At 29.6% G+C, this 24,014-nt stretch overlaps 1 protein-coding gene across 1 annotated transcript in view; it reads right to left on the bottom strand.

Moving 5' to 3' along the window:
- Positions 1–24,014, bottom strand: part of LOC135951521 (uncharacterized protein DDB_G0283357) — a 256,332-nt gene that overhangs the window by 165,161 nt on the left and 67,157 nt on the right. Inside the window, exon 6 of the mRNA XM_065501184.1 lies at positions 17,120–17,252. Coding sequence (XP_065357256.1) covers positions 17,120–17,252 — 133 coding nt within the window. The remainder of the gene's footprint in view (positions 1–17,119; positions 17,253–24,014) is intronic.

A 24,014-nucleotide genomic window follows, 5' to 3' on the forward strand; every position in this document is an offset into this window, starting at 1 on the left:
TCTTTTTGCATCTCAAAAATTTTTCAGCAATATCAAGTAAAATAGATTGCAAAGAAACTTTGGCAAGAGTCTCATTTGCTTTTAAAATTTCAATAATTTATATTCGTGAGTGATTTTCGGAAGTGGGTTATATGGGAGCTATGACCAATTATGGACCGATCGTCATGAAATTAGGTCGTGCGATTATTTTCTTTATGAGAGTTGAATTTTCTGTTGAATTTTATGTGTATACCAAAATAAGAGATTTAAGCATGTTAAAATTATTTTCGGAAGCGGATATTATATGGGAGCTATGACTAATTAAGGACCGATCATCATAAAATTAGCTGCATGAATTCCGTATATATAAAATTTATTTGAAGCTAAATTTGTGTAGATACCTATATAAATTAAACATTTATGACCGATAAAGTCCAATTACGGGAGGAAATTTGTATGGGGGCTAGGTGGTATAATGGACCGATTTCACCCAATTTAAATAGGCTTCGTCCTTGTGCCGAAAAGATACTATGTACCATATTAAGATGGGTGTTAGACTAATATTCTTGGACATTACAAACATCTGCACAGGCGCATTATTCCCTCCTCACTATGGTGGTGTAGGGTATAACAAATTTATTGTTTTCGTTATATGCTTCTCCACTTCATCTGAAAATATGTTTACTTCAATTTTGTCAACTACATGATTAAAAACGGCATACAATTTTTCTTTTTTTGAATTTTCGTTAAGCCAAATTTCAAACAATAACCTAAAAAAGATAGTATTATTCGAAAACGGCTAAAAATGGCTATTATATGTAAATGAAAATTGGTTTATAACATTTCAATATATTCATTTCTGATTTCATTTAATCTGCCGAACTTTGCCGAAATTTTAAAAGCTTCCACGAAATTAAATTTTGAAAACAATCGCAGCACTTTAAGGTTATGTTAAAAAATTGGCTTTATTTCAAACAAGTTATACAATTTTATCACATTTTTAACAAAAAACCTTACCTATTTACTTAATTTATTGTTCTCCATTTTCACTTTCTTCTTTATAACTCGCGATATTATTTAAACATGCAATTGAAACTTTGAAAGCAATACAGGCTTTTCAACAAAATTTATTAAGTAATTACGATGCAATGTCTTTGACTGCGTGTTGTCAAATGGAATTTAATATTTACCAAAAACAAAAAGCTGACATAGTTAATTTGGAGTATTGGTTACAAAATGGCATTAAAAAAAGTGCAATATTTGCATTTGAGAAATTGGACTTTAGCACAGTTTTGGTAGCCGTTTAACCTATAGTGGATCGTTATGAAATTTGCACCAAAGTTAGTTCTATTGCATAGTAATTCAGACACAATTCAACAAGATCGGTCAAGAACTCTCTGAATTAGAGGGGATCAAAATTTGACATTTTGGACAAGCATGTAACTTAAGTATTACCTATTGTTCTTAGCAAAATGTGTCCCAAATTAAAAATAAAAAAAATGTTAATATTTTTTTCCCGAAATCAAAAACTTTTTCAAAATTTTTTTTTAAAATGGGCCCGTTTTTCTCAAAAGAAAGCTTAGATATGTTCCTTGAAGTCCTATTTGGTCGCTTAGTGGGATGCGAGTTGGATATCTATCAAAATAAATGTTTTGTAACTCAAAACATACAATTTTTGATTTGTTTGTGCAAAATCAAAAGCTTTGTTGACTTTTTTTTTTTCAAAATTAACCCTTTTTTAAAAAAAAGTTTAGATATTTGCTTTGAAGAGCTTTTTGATCGCTTAGTGGGATGCGAGTGAGATATCTATGAATTTAAATATTTTGTAACTCAAGACATAAAATGTTTTACTTTTTTTTTTTTTTTGCAAAATCTATATTTTATCCAAAATGGGCCCTTTTTTTTAATTTTTTTTGGTCAAAAGTAAGTTTAGGTCTTTTCCATTTAGACCTATCGCTTAGTGGGATACGGGATATCTATCGAAATGTGGAACATAAAGCATTGGATAGAATCCTTGAGTTGATCATCATAGAAATAGAACTTTAAAGAAGCATCGATAGATGCAACTGAAAACATGTGGATGGTAATGCAGTGTATATAAGGTGGCCGTGAGAGCATCAACCAGTTACACTAATTGAAACATCTTTAAGTAAATATAAATTAACTTTCTTGCAGTGTGCTGTATAAATTGTGAATTATAAATGTGTATTTGTATAAAAACACATTGAGCAGATTAAACGTGTTATTGTATAAAAGTGAATAAATAAAGAGTTGTTACAATTTTAAACTACTAAACTGTTTTTAAAATGTAAAAATGTAACAATTAGATTTAAACAAAATTTCAAATAAGTCCAATGTTTAAGATTCGGCACAAACTAACTTTGATTTCTTATTTATTTAAAAACATTAAGTACCTTCATTTTGAATGTGTCATTGTCGTTCTGTTTTAAATTTGTTTTCTTTTCGTTTGTCTTTTGAAAGGATTTAATATGCAATTCTAACAACAATGTACGAAAATAGATGAAAGTGCATCTGACACTGTCTTTGCATAGATAAAAATAAAACCAAAGTATTTTAAACCTTTTGAAAATAAAAAGAAAAACTAGGTTCATTTGAGATTTATTGCAAATCTGTTTTCATGGGTAGATAAAAGTTGAGTGTCTTTTTAACCCCAAGTGCTATTAAGGGTTAATTTTAATTTTTGTGCTGTTATTATAAATACTAGTCATCATGTTATATTTTTCTTGAGTTTCATCAAAATCGGACCAAAAATATATAACATTTCGCTATTTTTCCTTGAGAAATTCCAAATATTGAAAAATTTGACTTTTGACCTTCTCGATTTAAGGGTTGGCGTTCTCCGATGTTAGTAAAACTTTCAGACTATATTTAAAATTACATGGACTATAATATTCTGAATAGCTTTTACTTAAAAATCATAACAGTAAGGAAATTCGGCTCATTCGCCAAAATATGGCCAAAAAATTAGTTTTTCTCGAAAATCGCAAAATTTAAATCGCATGTACGGAAAAACTATAGGAGGTATTGACATAATTTTTTCACATTTTTATTCCCTATTATGTTGACAATAAATCCCCAAGTGATGATCTACAAATTCTGAAATTTGTTTAACAAATTTTTGAAAAAATTGAAATTGGAGTTTTGAAACTGTCATTAAAAAAAAAAAATGTTTTTTGGTCATACCTGCAAATTTGTTCTACGAAGACAAAAGCTCATATACAAGTAAATATAGATATATTTTAAGTAAGAATTAGCTCTAATTGTAATATTTCTCAAAATATGTTTATTTTGTTCCTACGTTTCTTGTTCTAGTGGCCTGAGACACGTTAATGGCCTGGCGATTTCTTAATAACTTTAACATTTTTTAACCAATTTTTGTGTTTTATATCTTATTAGAACGACAATAACGTACACATAACGATTCTTTTAAATTGAATTGCAAAAGTAATTATTTAATGGCAAAATTTTTACAAAAACTGAAAAAATTGCATTTTTTCCCCTTGTAAATGCACCACAAAACTAAATCGCAAGTCGGCACGGGTTGCAATCATGATAGAAATACAAAATTTCATATTTAACTATAGTTTTATATATATAAAAAAATTAGAGGGTATGCGTTCCGAAATTCCAAAAAAAACTTTTTTGGGATACTCTAATGTGCGAGAAATCTGTAGACTACAGGTATGATTTAGAACCCATTAACGCTGAACTGGGTAGAAAAATGCCCTGATGCAACAGGCTCAATGGTAAGCGATGAAAATTTTATAAACTATCAATATAAATACATTTAATACTGTTACGAATTTGAATTAGCAATTTGAATTTAACGGTCGGTAACGACTGCCTGCAACATTCATCATGTTTATAAACATGTCCATCAGTGGAAGCTTCTACTTATCAACAATGTTGATAGCACCCAGTTATTAGCATTGTTTATAAGTACGGTAACACTAAATGTTTAAGTTGCTAACATTAACATTGAAAACTCTAGAATTCGAATATTCTAGTTTTGTCCGTTAAGATCATTGTAGAAATAGAGCTTTCAAGAAGCATCTGGATGGTAATGCAGTGTATATAAATTGATCGTGAGAGCATCAACCAGTCAGTTAATTAAAGACAAATTAAAGTGTGCCGTATAAGTTTTATTTTTCATAGGCGCAGTTAGAGTTAACATCAACTGCCTTGTGTATTATAAAGTGTAATTAAAGTGTGTGCATTAAAGTTCATAAAGAGGTGTTACAATTTCTAAACTACTACTTAAACTGCTTTTATTTGCAATCAAAATTATCCGGTTTATTTAAAGCAAATAAACCACCATTTTTAAAAGGTAAAAACGTAACAATACTGTTTGTGTAAAATTTCATAAAAATCGAACAATGGAGTCGGGATCAAGGGTTAATGTGTTATAATACGATATTAAATTAGACCATATATTACAATTATCTGAAGACTTATTTAAATAGAAATTCCTTATAACTTCAGCATTTTTTTCCATCTGGTAAATAAAGTATTAGATGTATGGCATTTACTTGAGAAGTATTTCTCAACGTTTGATGTTTTAATGGTATGGAATCAAATTGAAATTGAAAACTCAATTCCTTACATTTGGCAGAGCATAAACAAAAGTAAATGAGTGGAAACTTTCTTTTTACTTATTTTCGAACTTAAAGCATAAAATGACACGTTGTATTTAAGGAATATTATCGATTGATTGCATGTTAACATGTACCGAACTTTATTTTGTTCTATTGGAAAATGAAAGTACAAGGTTTATTATTGAAGTGAATTGGAAAATAAGATAATGAGATTTATAAAAAGTAGGGGAGATAGAGTTTTAAGATTTTAGGATGATTTTAATTAAATATTTGATTTTATGTAAAATGTTTCGAGATAAATTTGATTTAAATGTAACAGATAAAAGAAGAAAAATAATAATATAATGGTGAATCCATCCTAAAGCGGAAGGAAAATAGCACTTTTCGGATTTGCTATCAGTGATTTGAACGAAATGTTTCAGATATATTATGTATTGCAAGTGTATATCAAATCATCAAGTTTTTGACTCGTATACGGCCCCTGGTGGCGATGACTGATGTAGATAAAAGTCGTTGTGAAAATTCATTCTCCTTGTTTGTTAACCTTTTTTATATCATTCTTCAAAATTATTAAAAGACATAAACTTGAGTATGATTTAACATTTGCTGATTAAATTAGAGATATTAATTTCTGACAGATGGAAAATTTTGAATAATATTTTCAGTTTAAAATTAGTTTAAGCACTTAGTAATGTTTCTTACATTTTTAAAATATTCCATATTATTTATCTCGTCCATCCTTTAGAATAGATGGCCGAATCATTTATTATTAAAAAAGTTTCTCACTTTTCGTTGAGAAAAGCCATAACTGCTCTTTACAACTACAGCCAATAAAATATATCGTTTCTTTTCGACTTTCCTCATAAAAATAGAGAATTTATTAAATAAACGGGCCAAGTATTAAACGCATTTTATGACCCACCATTAAAAAGCATTCCACTTGTTTGTTTTTTTTTTGCATTTCCTTCAAACAGAAATAACTTTTAAATCTTTCAGGCTTATAAACAGCCAGAACCGGCATATTAAATAATCAACTTTATTTCCTTTATTATTTTTTCGCACAACGTTCTTTACGCCACCTTTCTTTTAGGATGTGTGTTGTATGTTTGTTTCCTTTTTGGTGCTCTCCTACATTCACCTTTATGACTTTATACAATTTTTTAGCAGCGGCAGAGGTAGAAAACCATCTTAACTTTTCTACACTTATGGTTTATGTGCCAAAGAGTGGGAAGTGGTAAAAACTTTCGACCTATAAAAAAGTAAAAATTTTTAAAATACAACGCATTTATAGAGAATACTGAATACCCTCGTTTATATTCCTTTTTTCCTCAAACTGCAAAAGAGCTCAAAAAAATAAAGGGAATTGAAATGAAATACTTAAAAAAAGGAAAAAATATTGTTCATACAACAAGTATTACGACTATGAGTCAAAAGTTTAGAATAACTACTAACTAAATACAGCAAAAAAAACTAAACTTTTTTTTATTTTATAAATTATTTCCAACTTTTTTCCCTTATAGTTTTTGTTAAGGCTTAATGTTTTTTAGTATAAATATAAAAAAATGCTGAGAAAAACAAAAACCTGTAAAGGAGTCGTCGTAGTTTTTCTTAGTCAAGCATATGGAATTAGAGAAAAATTTAAAACTCAAACACGAACTCATAATTCTGGCATTTAAGTGAATATTAGAATTTTAGTATTTTCTTTTTATTTTCAAAAGCTCTACACTATAAAAAGTTAACAAAAAATAAATAAATATGTTTAAAAAAAAAGTATAATGTATATATATTTCCTTTGCTAAGTGCTAACAAAACTATTGCAAAGAAATTTTTGTGTAGTATTTTTTACAGTAGTTGGAAAAATATGCGGCACACAGTAAGGAATATTAAATGTAAGAACGTTATAGCATGAAGTGCACCAGAGACACAAGGTCAGTTTGTGGAATGTGGATCTACAATGTTGTAGATCAAATTATCAAAGATTTTATTTGTTCACTAAAGACAACGAAGTGAACAAATATTCTATTTCGGTAACAGAAAATTCTATTGAACACAATTTATATTAATCAAGTAAGAAAGCTATATTTGGCTGTGCCAAATCTTATATACCCTTCACAAAATTATACTTTAAAATAAAATTTTAAATATTTTTTGTTAACAAAATTTAAAAATTTTTTTTTTCAAAATGATTTTTTTTTTAAATTAATTAGAGAAAAATTATTTTTATTTAAAATTTGTCTTTTTTATTTTTTTATTTTGACACAAAAAATTTTTTTTTTTTTTTTAAAAAATCGGGTTAAAAATATTTTTCCTGGTCTCCAACTATCTGCTGAATTCACGAATATCTTAGGGGAATGAAATTTTTCCATATATTCTCTCTTGATCAAAAATGTTTGGAATTTACTAGGGTGATCGATTCTTCCACATTTTTCAGAAACCGGTTTTCGGATTCTTCGAAAAATTTAAATTTAATATAAACCGGTTTCGGTTTTGTAATAATAACCGGTTAACCGGTTGTTTTTGACATAAAGATGAAAAAAGTTTTATTTATTAAAATAATAGTTATTAAAATGAAAATGGGAAAAACATAAATTTGAAATTAAAATTAAGTTTTTTCTAAAAGTGAGTGGTTGATATTTTATGAATTTTATTTAATTTCAAATGTCAACAACTACGTTAGGTTTTTAGAAAAACAAATCTGGACACAAATCTTGAATTTTTGTTACGCACAATTAAGTTAAATGTTTTCAGAGCTTTGGTAGCACTAATATATATCTGTCACTTTCCGTAATATCTGCTGAACATTATACTTTTATGAAAACTGCGATTCCCCAGTTAAGTACCAAAGCTGTGTTTTCTTATCATGAGGTCTTCGGGTCCAATTTGACCCATTTTGAAAATAAAATTTATTTTTTTCTAAAAGTGAATGGTTGATATTTTTCATATTTTTTGACTTTTATTAAATTTCCAACGACAAAAACTATGTTAGGTTTAAGAAATAAATTGGCAAAAAAAAATTTGGAAGATTGTTAACTTCAGTAAATTTGAGCACCTTATATGAAGGTTAAATAATCTCTTAAGAATAAAACACAGTTTAAACGATTTGGAGAATATCGATTTTTTTATAGTTAAAGTTTTTAATACTAAAAAAACGCAAAAAACAGACTTTAGGAAAAAACCCGGTTTCTTCGATATTCGAAATGTGAGCCGAAAACTGACTTAACCAAAAAACCGGTTATTAAAAACCGGGCTAGTATTTACAGTGGGCAAAAAAAAAAGGAAAATGTCCTTCCGCGCACTAAGGAGCATTTAGCCAGTAAACCTGAATTTAAATAAATTTAAAAAACTAAGTAAACAGCTCGATACATAACAAAATTCTGCTTCCTATTTTGATTTTTCAAGACTTTAGGTTGAGATTTGTAGTTTTGGGAAGCTATCAAAGTCGGGAAAGTGGAGAAAATTAAATGTGTTTTTAGTGTTTTTTTATTTTAAGAGGATTATATGATATTTTTTGTGGTTAAACGAATAGAGGGTTTACATTGAAATTTTGTTTATTTGAAAGTATTTTCAATATTTTAAGAACAAAAATTATATTAAATTTTTATGCTGGAACATTTCGTTCAAAACTTCTAAAACTGAATTTACTCTTTTTTTCCAAACAAAAAAAAAAAAAATAAATAAACAGATAAGCTTTTTAAATCTGAAAGTAGCAAATATACAAAACAGTTATATAGCGCAATAAGATTTGAAATCTCTGTTTTCAGGATCAGTAATAAAAAACCTTACCAGGTTTGCGCCATAATTTTTGGTGATTTTTTTTTTAAATTTCTCATTATTATTCTTTTTCTCAAAATACACTTTTTCTTAAACCTTTTATCAATCACAATGGATTACACGTTTATAGAAGGGAATTGCCCAGAACATTTTTTACCGGAAAAAATATTAATAAACTGAAATCGGTATAAAATGTATTATCGTACATATAATTCATTAAAAAATTAAAAATAGTTTTTACACACTTTTAGCAAGAATGTCTACAGATGGTTTTTATATGGTGGCTTGGTTTAATTATGGACCGTTTTTTTATAAAATATGGTAAAATGATTCATATGAATTTCTGAAAGAGATTTTTATGAGGACTATGGTCAAATGTGTTCCGAGTTTCACAAAACTTTACAGAATGATTTATGAGTACACAAAACTGATCCTTGCTAAATTGTATAATGATTGTTGCATAATTAACACGTGCATGCAAAAATGTTGAAATTAAAACAAAAAATTGCCAGTTTTGTATATCTTATTAAGCAAAATAATAATTTAAACAATTATGGATATACAAGGAAATAAGCTTTCATAAAATGTATGCATATAATGCATATTCCAAGAAATTATATTATTTAATTTTTATGAAAAGTTTTATTTTTTTCGTAATTTTTCAAATTCAACAATAGTTCTCTTAATTTTTTTCTATGGAAAACAATTTTTTTTGCACAGTGTTTTAAATACAATTTTATATAGAAATAAACGAGACATCACTTGTAGAAATCGGTTTATATTTGAAAAAGTTATAAAACTTTTTCGAAAAAAGTTCGAAAAAAATTTACTTTGAAAATTAAAAACTGTACAAATATTTTTTTTTTTAGTTTTTTGTTTTTTACTCATATGCGCTGGGGAGAAAATACTAAAAGAGATGTTAATGAAAAGTTGTTTTACTTTTACAATTTTCATCCGATTTGAAAAATTAAAACCATGTTTTGTTAAGAACTAAATTTCCTTTTTATATTGATATAAATTAGTATAAGATTTCATATAAAAATAAGCAAAACTGACTGAGTTGTCGAACATCACTGAAATAACTTCTGAAGTTGAGGGTGTTTCTGAAATTTTTTGACACAATTTCTATTGTACTTAGTATGACCTATAAATCTAATGAGAAAAAACATAAAAACACATGTTTTACTTGTCTTAACATCTCACTTTTATACAAAAACTAAAAAAAATAAAAAAAAATATTTTTAAGCGTTCATAACTTTTTTTTATAATGATTAGATTTTTATGTTCGAAAATACAAATTAAAGCTCAAAGTCCCACCTATTCAACCGGAAAATAATATTACAGAAATATTTATTCATTCAAAAGTTACAGATTTTTGATCCGAAAATGAAAAAAAATTTCCACTGTGCTGTGTGGCGTTTAAAAAAACAAATTTGTAACAAATAGTTACTGCTAATTGGTAACTTATGTGTCTAAATATATAAAATATATGTTGAACTGATATAGTTTTGGATCAAAACATATGAACAACTTTGTGGATATCAACCACTAATATATTGTTATTCTCGAAAATTTGTTTCCGTCTTGAAATTAAAGCATAAAAATAGTATAACAAAAAATTCTTTATAGAAAGTCGGTTACGGTTTTTTTTATCTGCCTCACACTGTACTATAAAATGAATTTTCTCTAACACAATAAATACGGTAGTCTTTCAACTATATCGTTATACCCTACGCCACCATTGGTGAGGTGGGTATTATGCGTTTGTGCTAATGTTTGTAACATCAAACATAATGATACTGCATTACATCGAGCTGAATGTTTATGAAGAGACTCATAAATTTATTCAAGTTTTCTAAAGATGTCCGTTTATTAATGTAAAACTTGTTATCAAAGTAAAAATTGATATGCTGAATATAACTAATATTAATATTTGGCCAATGTTCTCCGTGATAAATAAGATAAATAAATGGTATTCATATAAATTGTAAAATAATTCTATTTAAATAACACTGTCCAACAAATTGAGACTTTTTGATTGGAACAGAATAGTGACCCCATAATTCTGAAAGGACATGTTGAGTAGATCATTTTTGTAGAATACACTTATAGTCCACCTGGTCTGAATTTTTTTTTTTTACATTGGGTCAAAGTTTTAACTTTTCGATCGAAGGGAACATTATACTAACTGAAAAAAGTATGGGGATAATTTAATCTATGCACTGCCAGCTAAACGGCTTTCTGTTGAAAGAGCATTTTCTGCTTTGCGTATTTTGTTGACTGAGAAAAGGTGCAACTTGGCGGACAATGCGTTTGCTAAAACATTGATTGTGAAACAAAATTCTTCATAATTAAAAATAACACACAATAAAAAACATCAATATCATACCAAGCTTATTTTTTGCGACTTTAAAGGTTAAATTCTATGTATGTACTAATAAAATGCAACCAAGGTGGCGAAAGAAACTTCTTTTGAGTTATGAGCAACGAAAAAAATATATTCTTTAGAATAACTCTTATTAGGCAACTTAAAAACACACAAATTGAAATAAAAGTTATGTGCAACGTAAAAAAATATAAATCGAAAATAAATGTTATAAGCAACTTAAAAAAATATATATTATGAATAACACTTATTAGGCAACGTAAAAGAATATACTATAAATCGAAAATAAATGTTATGAGCAACGAAAAAAAATATTTATTATGAATAACTCTTATTTGAAAACTTAAAAATTATTCATTGATTTATGCCTAACTTTTTCAGTCTCAAAAAATTTAATAACAGTTATTTTTGGTCTCTGTATTAAACTTCTATCTCCTCTTTTTAGGAGGTCAATTGACCTTTATTTCGTGAAAATAAAAACAATCTTTTCAAAAAGGATATTTTTACTCTTAATTAGCAAAATTACTCGCCACCTTAAAAAACCAAGTATGATCCGAGGAATTCAGTCCAGCTGGACTATAGGTTTATTCTACAAAAGTTATCTACGCGACATGCCCTTTCAGAATTATTTTCTTCGCTATTCTGTTCCAAAAATGCTGATGGACAGTATAATTTGATGAACTCGGTTTGTAATTGTTTGTAGCTCCCAAGCAGTGAAACGAAGTGAAGACGGGAGACCTTGTAAGACGATATATCCTGTCCAAAATGATGTTTGAACGCTATAAAAGAAAATAATTTTTGCACCGAATTATTACTTGTGATGAAATATGGATCCATTACCAGTAAGAGATCGTATGTGAAGCCTGGCCAACTAGTCACATTATGAAATTCCCGTTAAATGCTATTTAGAATGAAAAAATTGGGAAGTTTTGCCTCATCCGTCTTGTAGTACATACCTTGCCCCATCCACTCTCTCTTGGGTAAGCTTCACCTTAGAATAGCGTATATGAAATTGGCTTGATTCGTTTTTGGCCTGAAAATTTGAGCACTTATTATGGCCTGGAATCCATATGTTACCAGAAAGTTGGGAAAAGTTCATAGGTCATGGTCAATACTTTTAATAAATTTATATTGTACAAATGTTTCAAAATCTATATACATATATATAAATGAAATGGTCCGTGTATGTAATGTCATCACGTGAGAACGGCTGGAGCGATTTGGCTGATTTTTTTTTATTCGAATCGAAATTTTCAGGAGATGGTTTTTAAAGAAAAAAAATTAAAAAATTCAGGGTAAAACTAGGATTTTTTTTTTGAGTCCAGTCAACTGTAATAAAAAAGCTCCCTAAAGTATGCAGTACAAATTTAGAAATTTTATTTGCAATTAAATAAGAACAGGCAGGTGTATGTGGGTTGGAGAAACTAGAAGAAATAACATTAGTAAATGCTACCGGGCAAAGTCGGGACGGTCAACTAGTAAAATATAAAAATTATAAAAAAATTCCGGATTTTTAAGATGCATAAAAATCCTAAAAGAAAATTTCGCATAGATCGTACCGAAATAAGGATCTGATAATCATTTAAACACATAAATGTTTATAACATTAATTTCATATATATCGGTATATAGGTGGGTAATTGATATAGAGTATCATATGGCCGGTCTTGCCTGACGTTACTATTTCACCTGTTTTTTGTATGCCATTATTATTGTTAAGAAAACTGCATCTCGATACAAAATGTTTTGTTATTGTAACAGTTCAGATGTTTCAGCAAGAAGTAACACAAACATTTGAAATGTTTGTGTTTTTTTTTGTTTTCGCAGAGCATTTGTGTATTTTATAAATTTGTACAACTAAAACTAGGTGAGGATTGAGTGAAAAAGTGGAATAAAGAAAATTGCGTTAAGAAAACAAGAAAAACTGACGGCAAAAAAAAAACAAATAATATGGCACAAGGTAAGAAACTGTTGAGTGTTAAGTTGTTCATGTTTGTTTGTTTGCTTGAATTGTAAATAATTTTTCAACAATTTCAGGTGGTTTTCCTTATTCCGCAGCCGTTGTAAGTTGCTGATGTTGCAAGTAGTAGACGATTTCTTGTTATCATGTTTTCTAGTAAATTTCTTGTTAGTTTTTTTCATTCTTTTTCATAGTAGCTGCCAAAGTTTTGTTTTTTTGATTTTCAGCATAAAACTGACTTCAAAGTTAAAGTGTAGCAAAAGTATGAGGCATAAGAATTTTTGAGAAATATTCATTATTCTCTGTGTTACGTTTTTGGTTGTGATATGATGCGATGTTCAGTGTGTGTAAATGGTTGCCGGGGGAAAGCTATTTGCTTTTTTTTTTGTTTTTTAAAAAAGTGTGTTTTTTCAGTTTTTTGCATATTTGCTTTTAGTTGTTTTTTGTTTTTGTTTATACATTGCAAGTTGGGAAAACTCATATTTTATAGCAGCACAAAATAAAGCAACATTTTTCTAGCTGTTAAGTGTTTTGGGAGTTGCAACACAAAAAACAATAACAACTTAGCAATAACGTAGGATTTTTAAATGATATGCAAAAAAAAGACACACTGTGAAATTAAGTTGATTTACGTTTTTAGTGAATTCAAAATGTTAAGGCTGAAACGAATTATGTAACCTCTTTGGTGGGCATTAAAAGTATAAAGGTTCTTGTTTATTGTAAGATTTACATGATGTAAGAAGAAACTCAAGGTTTGTCCTAATAGTTTTTAATATAATTTTTTATATATAAGCAAATTTTCATATTGCTCAGGATCTATTTTATTGGGGCTACGGACATCTAAAGTATTTACTTACTTTAGATTTTTAATTAAATTCTTTTTTAGGAAAGTAATAAGGCAATAAAATTTGTTGAATCATTTGTACAATATTCAAAGTATTGGCCATTGTTAAATATGAATTTTTTCCATCTTTATTGCAAAGTATGTATTTTGAGCCAAAAGAACTGCTAATCTTTTGAGGACAAGAACAAATCAAGTCAAAATCGTATCCTCTGTTCCAAATTGAAGCGTATCGCAGAGAGAGCATTCTGCATCGATCGAAGCAAATAGTAGTCGGACGGGTCGCGATATGGACTATAAAGTGGATGAGGCAAAACTTCCCGACCATTTAATTTTAAACACATTTTAAAAGGCCGAGTCATGATGGAATATTACGGTTTCATGTCTGACTGCATAATCTGTGTGTATTTCATTTAAAAAGAACAGCTCAACTTTTGAGGCTACGAACAAATCAAGCCAATTCCGTATACTCTGTTTTGAAGTGAAGCGAATCCCACACGCAGAGAAAAAATATAATTGGGCATGGTTACTGTAACCATTTATATAGTGTTACAAGTCTTTTAACTATATTATAGTCACTGTAACCATATACATGATTGTGGTAACCATAATATGGTTAACTTACGATTCACATGATTGTCTCAACCATATATATGGTTACAGTAAACATATATATGTTTGTGGCAACCATATTTATGATGAATAATTTTATCATAATATGTTGTTCTCAGATTATGATAAGCCTTAAGACGAGAGCACCATAATATGATAAGTCCTTCATCATATAAATGGTTGTCACAAACATATATATGTTTACTGTAACCATATATATGGTTGAGACAATCATGTGAATCGTAAGTTAACCATATTATGGTTACCACAATCATGTAAATGGTTACTGTGACTATAATATAGTTAAAAAACTTGTAACAATATTGAAATGGTTACAGTAACCATGCCCAACTATATTTTTCTCTGCGTGCAGGGAGAGCGTTCTGCTTCGATCGAAACAAATAGTAGTCGGATGGAGCACGGTCCGGACTATAAAGTGGGTGAGGCAAAACTTCCTAACCATTTCATTCTAAAGACTTTTTAAAAGGCCGAGCGTTGTCATGATGGAATATTACGGTTTCATGTCTGGCCGCATATTCTGTGTGTTTTTCGGTTTATGCTCGTTTGAAACGAATCAGTTGCGTTTGGTACTGGTTCCTTCAAAATACAGGGAATTACTTTAGCGCCATGTATATTTGGCTTTGGTGTCGATTGGGCTGGTTGACCGGGCTTCACATAAGATCTCTTAATCTTCTGGTTATTGTAATGAATCCATTTTTCATCGAAAGTAATAATTCGGTGCAAAAATTATTTTATGTTATAGCGTTCAAGCAGCATTTCGGACGTGCAAAATAGTCTTTCAACTTTAGTTCGTATGGTTCGAACTTCCCTGCTTTTGGATGAATCCTGCTGCTTGAAAACGTTTTGAAATTGCTGATTGAGTAGCTCCCAATGATTTAGCAAGCTCTTGTTGAGTTTGACAACAATCATCATGTAGTAATTCCTCCCATTCTTGGTCTTCCAAGTTTTTTGACTGATCTCGGCAATCTTTGTCTTCCGTATGAAAATCACCAATTCTGAAGAGCACATCTTTCGCACGCTGGAAGAGATTCACCATAAGCTTTAATGAGCAATCGGTGTGCTTTTTTTTCAGCGGACATTTTTTTCAAATTAAAGAAGTAAAGCTTGTTGCTACAAAATTTAAAGGGTCATTTGTTGTTAGTTAATGTCTGAGAGAATTCTTATTGTCAGAGTTATATTGTGGAATTTTATGGGGATAATTTTTGTGGAAGATCTTAAACCTCTATCTCCACTCTTTAGGGGTCAATTTGACCCTTTTTTCGAGAAAATCAAAAAAGTTCTTTAAAAAAGGACATTTAAGGATTAAAATATTCTACGGAAATGTTTGCCGGAAAATTTTAGTGGTGGTCACCAAAGATACCCAAGTTGTAAATAACGCCCTTTACGCTTAATTATATTTTAAATATCAGCTCATTCGGATCATAAATAGATTTTTGGAGATTTTTTTTAAAAATGTAAGACCCAAGATGGCGTGTAAATTTGCTCATTAAATGTAAAGAGCTTTATTTACAACTTTGATATCTTTAGTGACCCAAACTGCAATATCCCGCAAATATTTTCGTAGAATATTTTAATCCTTAAACGTCCTTTTTAAAAGGATTTTTTTTTGATTTTCTCGAAAAAAAGGCTCAAATTGACCCCTAAAGAGTGGAGTCAGAGGGTTAAGGGTTAAATATGGTTGCCACAAACATATATATGTTTACTGTAACCATATATATGGTTGAGACAATCATGTGAATCGTAAGTTAACCATATTATGGTTACCACAATCATGTAAATGGTTACTGTGACTATAATATAGTTAAAAAACTTGTAACACTATATAAATAGTTACAGTAACCATGCCCAATTATATTTTTTCTCTGCGTGTAGGTTCTGATTTTAGACCCCTACTTTCTTTTAGTCATTTTCTTAGAATTTTATGTAGATTCTGATTTTGCTATACGCCTGTCGTGTATATTCATGCCCGAAAAAATTGACCCACCCTAATATATGTATATAAAATTAGAAAATACATTAACTATATTGATGACTTTATCTTACAAATGAAATCATTATACAAATATGACCAACATCTTGATTGCAGCTTCAATTTAAAGACAAGAAATGAAAGTTATGAAGCTAAATTTATAGCTGCCATTTTATGTTGAAATGTCGACACATCTACAAACATATAACATTCCACAAATGCTACAAAAATATTATTTATTTTCTATGTCTGTTCCTTTTCTACACCCCCTCCCCCAATTCAGCTCTATTCATCATCGCCTAACAGGCTGCCTCAATACCCATATGCACCAGAAAAAATAATAAATATATGGCTACATTCTTGACATATATGTATACTTTTATATATTCAATTATGTTGGTATGTTCAAACATACAAATGTTTCTCTTTTTCTGTGAAAATGAAACATTTTTTTGTGATAGTAAAGTATAGGAATCTCCCGCAGTCATAATGTTTTCAATTCGTTACTTTTAAACGGAAATGTGTATGACTGAAAAATAAACAGGACGGAAATATAAGCATTTTTATTTGCACACCAAACATTGTATGATAAAGTTTAATGTTACAAAAGTGAAATAAAAAGAAAAATGTTGTTTAGATATTTATAGCAAACCTCAAAGTACTTATGTACGTATATGCATATGAGAAAAAGTTTTAGCATAAGTTTTGAGGTACAACATATTTTTTGTTAATAATTTATAAGTAGTTATGCATGTATATATGTTGGAGTGTTTTGGTGAGTTCTGTTAATAATTGATAAGTTTATTTTATAAAGTATGTGAAATTTATAGTTTTCTAGGAAACTAACAACAAATGTTAGCAAGTCTCGGTTATAATTAGTTGAAGAATGAAAATATAATACTTGAAAATGTCTATGGTGCTGGGTGTTTTAATTGTTAATTAGTTGTTTTTGAAAATAATTTACCTTGAGCTGATGTACACGTTGTCAGCTGTGGCGAATAGCGATCAGTCAATCTTTTAATAACATCTATTTGTTCTAGCGTTAATTGTACTGCATCTCGATGTTGTGCTTCACAAGGAACATAGGCAGCCCAAAACTGAAATATAAAAGAAATGATGATTAAATAACTTATGTTGCTTATGGGCATTTCCACAAACACTTTCACTGGGACCGAAAAATAAAAATTTTAATATAAATAAGTAAGAGAGCTATATTCGGTTGTGCCGAATCGTATATACCCTTCACCAAATTATACTTCAAAATAAAAATTATAAATTTTATATAAAATAAAATATAATTTTTTTTTTAATTTTTTGAAAATAATTTTTTTTCGAATTTTTTAAATTTTAAATTTTTTTTTTAATATTTAGCGAAAAAAAACTTTTGGTGAAACAAAAAAAAAATTGGGGTTTAAAAGGTATTTTTTCTGATTTTGACCCACTGTAGGTCCAACTTACTGTGGTCTTTGCAAAGGTCTTTGAAATATCTATCATTAGATATCCACATTGTCTATATTAATAACTTAGTAATCCAGTTATAGGTCAAAAATAGGTCAAAAACGAGGTTGTCCTGATTTTTTCCTTATATCTCAGCTATTTGTGGATCGATTTTATCGATTTTACTGATAACTGAGCCGGAAGAATTCCGGAGATATTGATGTATGAATCGTCTATGTAAGTTATTTGGGGGATTCGGAAAGTTGATTTCAACAGACAGACGGACATGGCTTAATAGACTCCGCTATCTATAAGGATCCAGAATATATATACTTTATAGGGACGGAAAATTATATTGTGAAAATTTCAAACGGAATGACTAACTTATATATACGCTTCTCACAAATTACAAAATTTTTATACCCACCATCAAAAGAGAAGGGGGTATTTTGATTTTGTAATTCCGTTTGTAACACATAAAAATATTTGTCGCAGACCCACGTTAGAATATATATTCTGGGTATTCATGAAATTCTAAGACGATCTAGCTATGTCAGTCCATCTGTTGAAAACACGATAGGGCCCAAATTAATCCACAAATACTATCTGTGACTTCACCTAGCATCCATACAAATGTCCCCCCGGAATACTGTTTAAGCAGTCATGAATATGTTGATTATGCGGCTATCCTGATCAAATTTTGGATAAATTAGTTGGAATTATTCTGAAACAATTTTGTAAGGTATGGCATATATTGGTCCTCATACAATATCCCCCTCAGAACATTTCTTGATCATTAATTGATCCTACCTCCCATATAACCCCTCATTTTTGCTCTTATCTTATCTAATTTTTCTATTAGCAGAGTCAAAAAAAAAATATGAATTAAAGGTAAATTTTTAATTGATTTTGTTCATGTTGTAATGTCACGTTCCTGTACCTAAATCATCGTTTCACAATTGTGCTAATAAAATGTTTGAATATGTTAATTCGAATAAAAATTCAGTAGTTTCAACATCAAATCATCTATTGTTATTCACAAACACGTTTTTCTCCATTTTGTTTTTGCAATATAAGCGTTTATTGTGAAATTAAAATTTTTCTAAATTTGAGATTTCTAGTGTTTAAATTATTATTTTTTTGGGCTAAATTAGCTATAACAAGTAATAAGACTTTATTCGGCTGTACAAATATTATATACCCTTCACCAAATATACTTTAAAATACAAAATTATAAATATTTTTAGGAAAACAAATTTTTTTTTTTAATTTTTTTCCAATTTTTATTTTATTTATATTTTTAGGAAAACAAAATTTAAATTTTTTAAAAATTTTTTGTTTTTTTAAAATTTGTTTCCAATATTTTTTTTTTTAATTTATTAGTGAACAAAAATTTATGAGAAAAAAATTTTTTTGGTGAAAAAGAAATTCGCGTTAAAAATATTTTTCCCGATTTTGACCCATGGACAGTGGACTTTGAAATATCTATCATTAGATATCCATATTGTCTATACTAATGACTTAGTAAACCAGATATAGGTAAAAAATAAGCCAAAAATCGATGTTGTCCCGATGTTGTAACCGGGCCGTTAGAATTCTCGATATATTGATGTATCAACCATGTTTCTATGTTATTTGGGGGCAACGGAAAGTTGATTTCAACATACAGACGGGCATGGCTATATCGACTTCGCTATCTATAACAATCCAGAATATTTATACTTTGTGGGGTCGCAAATGGAAAAACAAAGAAATTACAAATGGAATGACAAACCACTCATGGTGAATGGTATAATAATAGCTATCCGCCAATATATGGGAGCTGTACAGTCAAAGGAAGGTGGTGTGTTCAGCAATTGCTACGAAAGTCAATAGCAGATTGTGTCTAGAGCATTAAGTGACAGCAGAGGGAAGTCAACAAAGAGAATGTCAGGAGTGGTGTTAAGAGTAGAGATCAGCAGAGGCGATAAAACACAGAATTAGCAGAGGGTAGTCAATAGAGAGAGTTACGTGGGAAGATATTCATCCGTAAGACGTTGTGAAGAGGACACAAGACAAAGAAGAAAGTATCCAAGAACACAACAACCATTCAGCATCACAAACACAGTACCATAAAAACAGATCAACAACAAACAAAAAGTTTATGAGGATCAAATAACTGAGATAATTTAAGCAACAACCGCTATCGATAGCTACAATAGGATATAAACTAAAGTAACAGAGCCATCACTATTTTTTGCGTTGTGGAAGTGAACGAGTTAGAGGTATGACAAGCCAGTAGGAACAAAAATATATACAAGTTACAGAGCAGTGCTAGGGTTGTAATTACATTGAATTGAGAAACACCGATCCTAGTGCAGGGAGAACAGGGCGCTGGTTTACAATCAGTTAATTTACATCCAACATTACCCAAGACAGTTTTATATCGTTGAGGGAGGAGAATAGGGCACCGGATCATTGAAATAGTGGAAGATATTTTTCTCAATAAAGAAGCATTCAATTTGCACTGTGGCTCAATAAATTAGAGTTAAAAATTTAATACAAAATTAAAACTGTAAAAAAACGAAAGGACCAGCTTCAAAACCTGGAGCAACCTTACAAATTCATAAAGTTGTCATTGGTTAAAATAATATACAAACATAAGTCCTATATTAATTAGATGATTGATAATGTGGTGTTAATGTGCACCCATGCTGACACGTTCTGCCACTATAAAAGTTGAAGCAAATGAAGAAATATTAAATCTTTGATTACGTTGTGTTCCCTTAGCCACAAAATTGTTTACGGTATATAGTGTATACGGTGTATAGTGACAACAATTTGTAATTAAATCCATTTATCGATGCTATTAGCACTGACATTTTTATTTAAATTTTAAACATTTTCCAGCACAAATAAAAATCCAATTCTAAACACAACTAAATTATCAAGATAACACACAACATATCTTAAATTAACACAATAGCTTTAAAAATATAACTCTAATCTTTGTACGGTTCTAAATTAATGGTTTTTGTGGCTAACATATACAAAATTGTTCTCTCTCTATTTTCATTATTAAAAAAAGAAATAATGGAATTGACTTTAGTCAGTTATCCAATGCCTAAACCAGGCTAATCTAAATGTCAGGGTTATGTATGTATGCAAGCACAAACAACAAAAGCCACTATCAACTCGAAACAGTAGTTCTAATAAATTTGCCAACAACTTTGGTCTCAGTACACTACAGTTATTATCAGGGTCAGAGAATAGAATATGAGTAGTAAAAAAATCCAAACAATTGTTTTAACCATAAATGCATGAATATATTTGAAAAAATGTATAATAGTGTATGTATCTATAATACAAATAAAAGTGTAATACATTTGCACTTATAAACACACAGAAGAACAATTGGAACAGAAAGAATCCTTTTTGTATGAACGCATGGCTATATATGCCCCACTATTATGCTAAAAAATAATGCAACACACAGAAAAAAAACAAGAATGGAAAACATTCATAAGTATTAAATTTTTACCTTGTATTGTTGAACAAAGAAAATTGTTCATTAGTTTTAATTAAGCCAAGACTCACACACACAAACGCTCTATGGAATATTACACTTAAATATAGAAATTAGAAAAAAAACTACAATATAAACCAAAGAATAGAAAAGTTCAAGGGTTTAGTGTGTTTGGTTTTTTTTTCTTCTTTAAAACCAACAATATTTTATAGACATGCAACAGTTTTACACATACAAATATCTAGTGGCTTAAAAGTTTTTCATTTGTTCTTTTTCTTTACCATTTATATTTTTGTTTTTTTTTTTATTCTTTTAATTGTGGCAAGCAAACGCTACACAAATAGCAACAATTAAAAGTAGCAAATAGTCAATGCATACAACACGTTTTTGTGCAAGTCTTTTCGAGTGTGTATATGTATTTGTTTAGAAGGAGAATGTGTAAACTCAAGCTTATTTCTACATACATTGGAGTTGTATTACTTAGTATTGGAAAGTAGCATAACAAGGATTTTATTGAGGTAGAAAGGCAATTGTAATCTCAGGAAGGGTGTAAAGTTTGAGTGCAACATTAGTGGTCAGTAGAGTAGAGAATTGGGAAATTAATGGTATTTCTTGGTCGAATAATTATTTTTCAACCAAACACAACTTTTTCTTTGAAGGGGCACTAATGGAATGATATTATAGATATGCGATATATTAGAAAATGTAAACACACTTTGTTTTGTCTTATATTTAATAAGGTATAATTATTTTAAACAACTTTATAATGCTCAATGCTGCAGATACTTAATTGAGTAAGTATTATTAGATATTTGTTCTAAAAACCAAACTCCTTCAAACGAAGTAATGGAGTAAATAGCAACATAGGAACAGAAAGAGTATGAAAGTCACCATCAGAATTAAGCATGAAATAAATACTAACTTAAAATCGATCACAGCGCATACATTAGCCACGAAATTACCTATTCTCAGAGGTAAACACTTAATCGAAGGAATCATCAAACATATTCTAAAATCATTAAAAACGATCTCAGCTTTAATCAAAGAATAACTTATTTTCGTAAGCGCAAGTTTAACTGAAGTATGTATATTGGATATGTATGACTCATCATACATATCCAACATACAAACATCATTGATCTCAGAACAGAGAAAACAGATTCGTAGTAGCAATTTGTCGCGAATCGAATTATTCTGCCTTAGTACCCAGTTTTATGGGTACCCTTTTAGAAATGGTAACAAAAGTTTGGTTACATCAACCAAAATTCCTCCGAAAAACTCTATTTGTGCAAACGAATCATTCGATTGACAACAAATTCGGTTACTACTGCGAATCTGTTTTCTCTATGTGATCACTAATCACACAATAACCAATTCTCAGATTTTTTTTTTTTAATTTAATTTTTTTTTTTTAGAAATTAAAAATTTTTTTTTTTGTTTTTTTCAACTTTTTTTTTTAAAATTTAGCGAAAAAAAAGTTTTGGTGAAACAAAAAATTCCGGTTAAAAAATAATTTTTCCGATTTTGACTCATTGTATGTCCAACTTACTGTGGTCTTATATGCGTCGTTGCAAAGGTCTTTGAAATATCTATCATTAGATATCCATATTGTCTATATTAATGACTTAGTAATCCAGATCTAGGTCAAAAATAAGTAAAAAATCGAGGTTGTCCTGGTTTTTCCTTATATCTCAGCCATTTGTGGACCGTTTTTTTCGATTTTAAATAGTAACCGAGCCGGAAGAATTCCGGAGATATTGATGTATGAATCGTGTATGTAAAATAGTCAACAGACAGACGGACATGGCTTAATCGACTGCGCTATCTATAAGGATCCAGAATATATATACATTATACGGTCGGAAAATTATATTGTGGAAATTACAAACGGAATGACAAACTTATAAGAGAGGCCGGTGAATGTGTTTCATTGGTTTCAGAAGAGGTGATTTTGACACGGAAGACATAGATCGCCCAGGCCAGCCAAAAAAGTTTGAAGACCAAGAACTGGAGGCCTTCCTCTAAAAAGATTGTTCCCAAACTCAACAAAACCTTCAAAAACCATTGCAAGTTACACAAAAACGTTTGTGAGCAGCTGGATTTATCCAAAAGCAAAGGAATTAGGTAACATACGAATTGAAGCTGAGACACCTTAAAAGATTTTGTATGTTTGAAATGCTGCTATAAAAGATAATAATTTGTCTACCGAGTCATTACATGCGATGAAAAGTGGATCAATTACGATAACCTGAAACGTAAGAGATCGTATATGAAGCCGTGCCAAACATTAGCATCATCGATACCAAAGCTAAATATTCATGGCGCTAAGGTAATGCTCCGTATTTGGTGGAACCAAAAGGGTCCTATCTCTTATGAGCTTTTGAAACCTAGCCAGACCATTATAAGGAACCTGCACCGAATGAAACTGATTCTTTTGAAGCGAGCAGTGGCCGAAAAACGCACAGAATGAGCTACCAGACATGAAACCGTAATATTCCATCATGACCACGTTCTGCCACATGTTAAAAAGTATTTAGAACGAAGTGGTTGGTAAGTTTTGCATCACCCGCCTTATACAACGATCTTTCTAGGATACGCTTCATACACCCAATACTATTCACCAAAGTAGATAAATATTGAAAACTATTTTTAATGAAAACAAGTAAGAAAGTATGGTAAAGAGCAAAAACATTTTTCTTTAAAAATTTCAATAATTTATATTTTTGAGTGATTTTCGGAAGTGGGCCTTATATGTGCGCTATGACCAATTATGGACCGATCATCATGAAATGAGGTCGTGTGATTTATGTCTATATGAAAGTTTACTATGTTGAATTTTTTGAGTATACTATTTTTAAGTGATTTAAGCACGTTAAAGTGATTTTCGGAAGCGGGTATATATGTGAGCTATGACTAA

The sequence above is a fragment of the Calliphora vicina genome, chromosome 2, assembly GCF_958450345.1.
Source record: "Calliphora vicina chromosome 2, idCalVici1.1, whole genome shotgun sequence".
Taxonomy (NCBI): Eukaryota; Metazoa; Arthropoda; class Insecta; order Diptera; family Calliphoridae; genus Calliphora; species Calliphora vicina.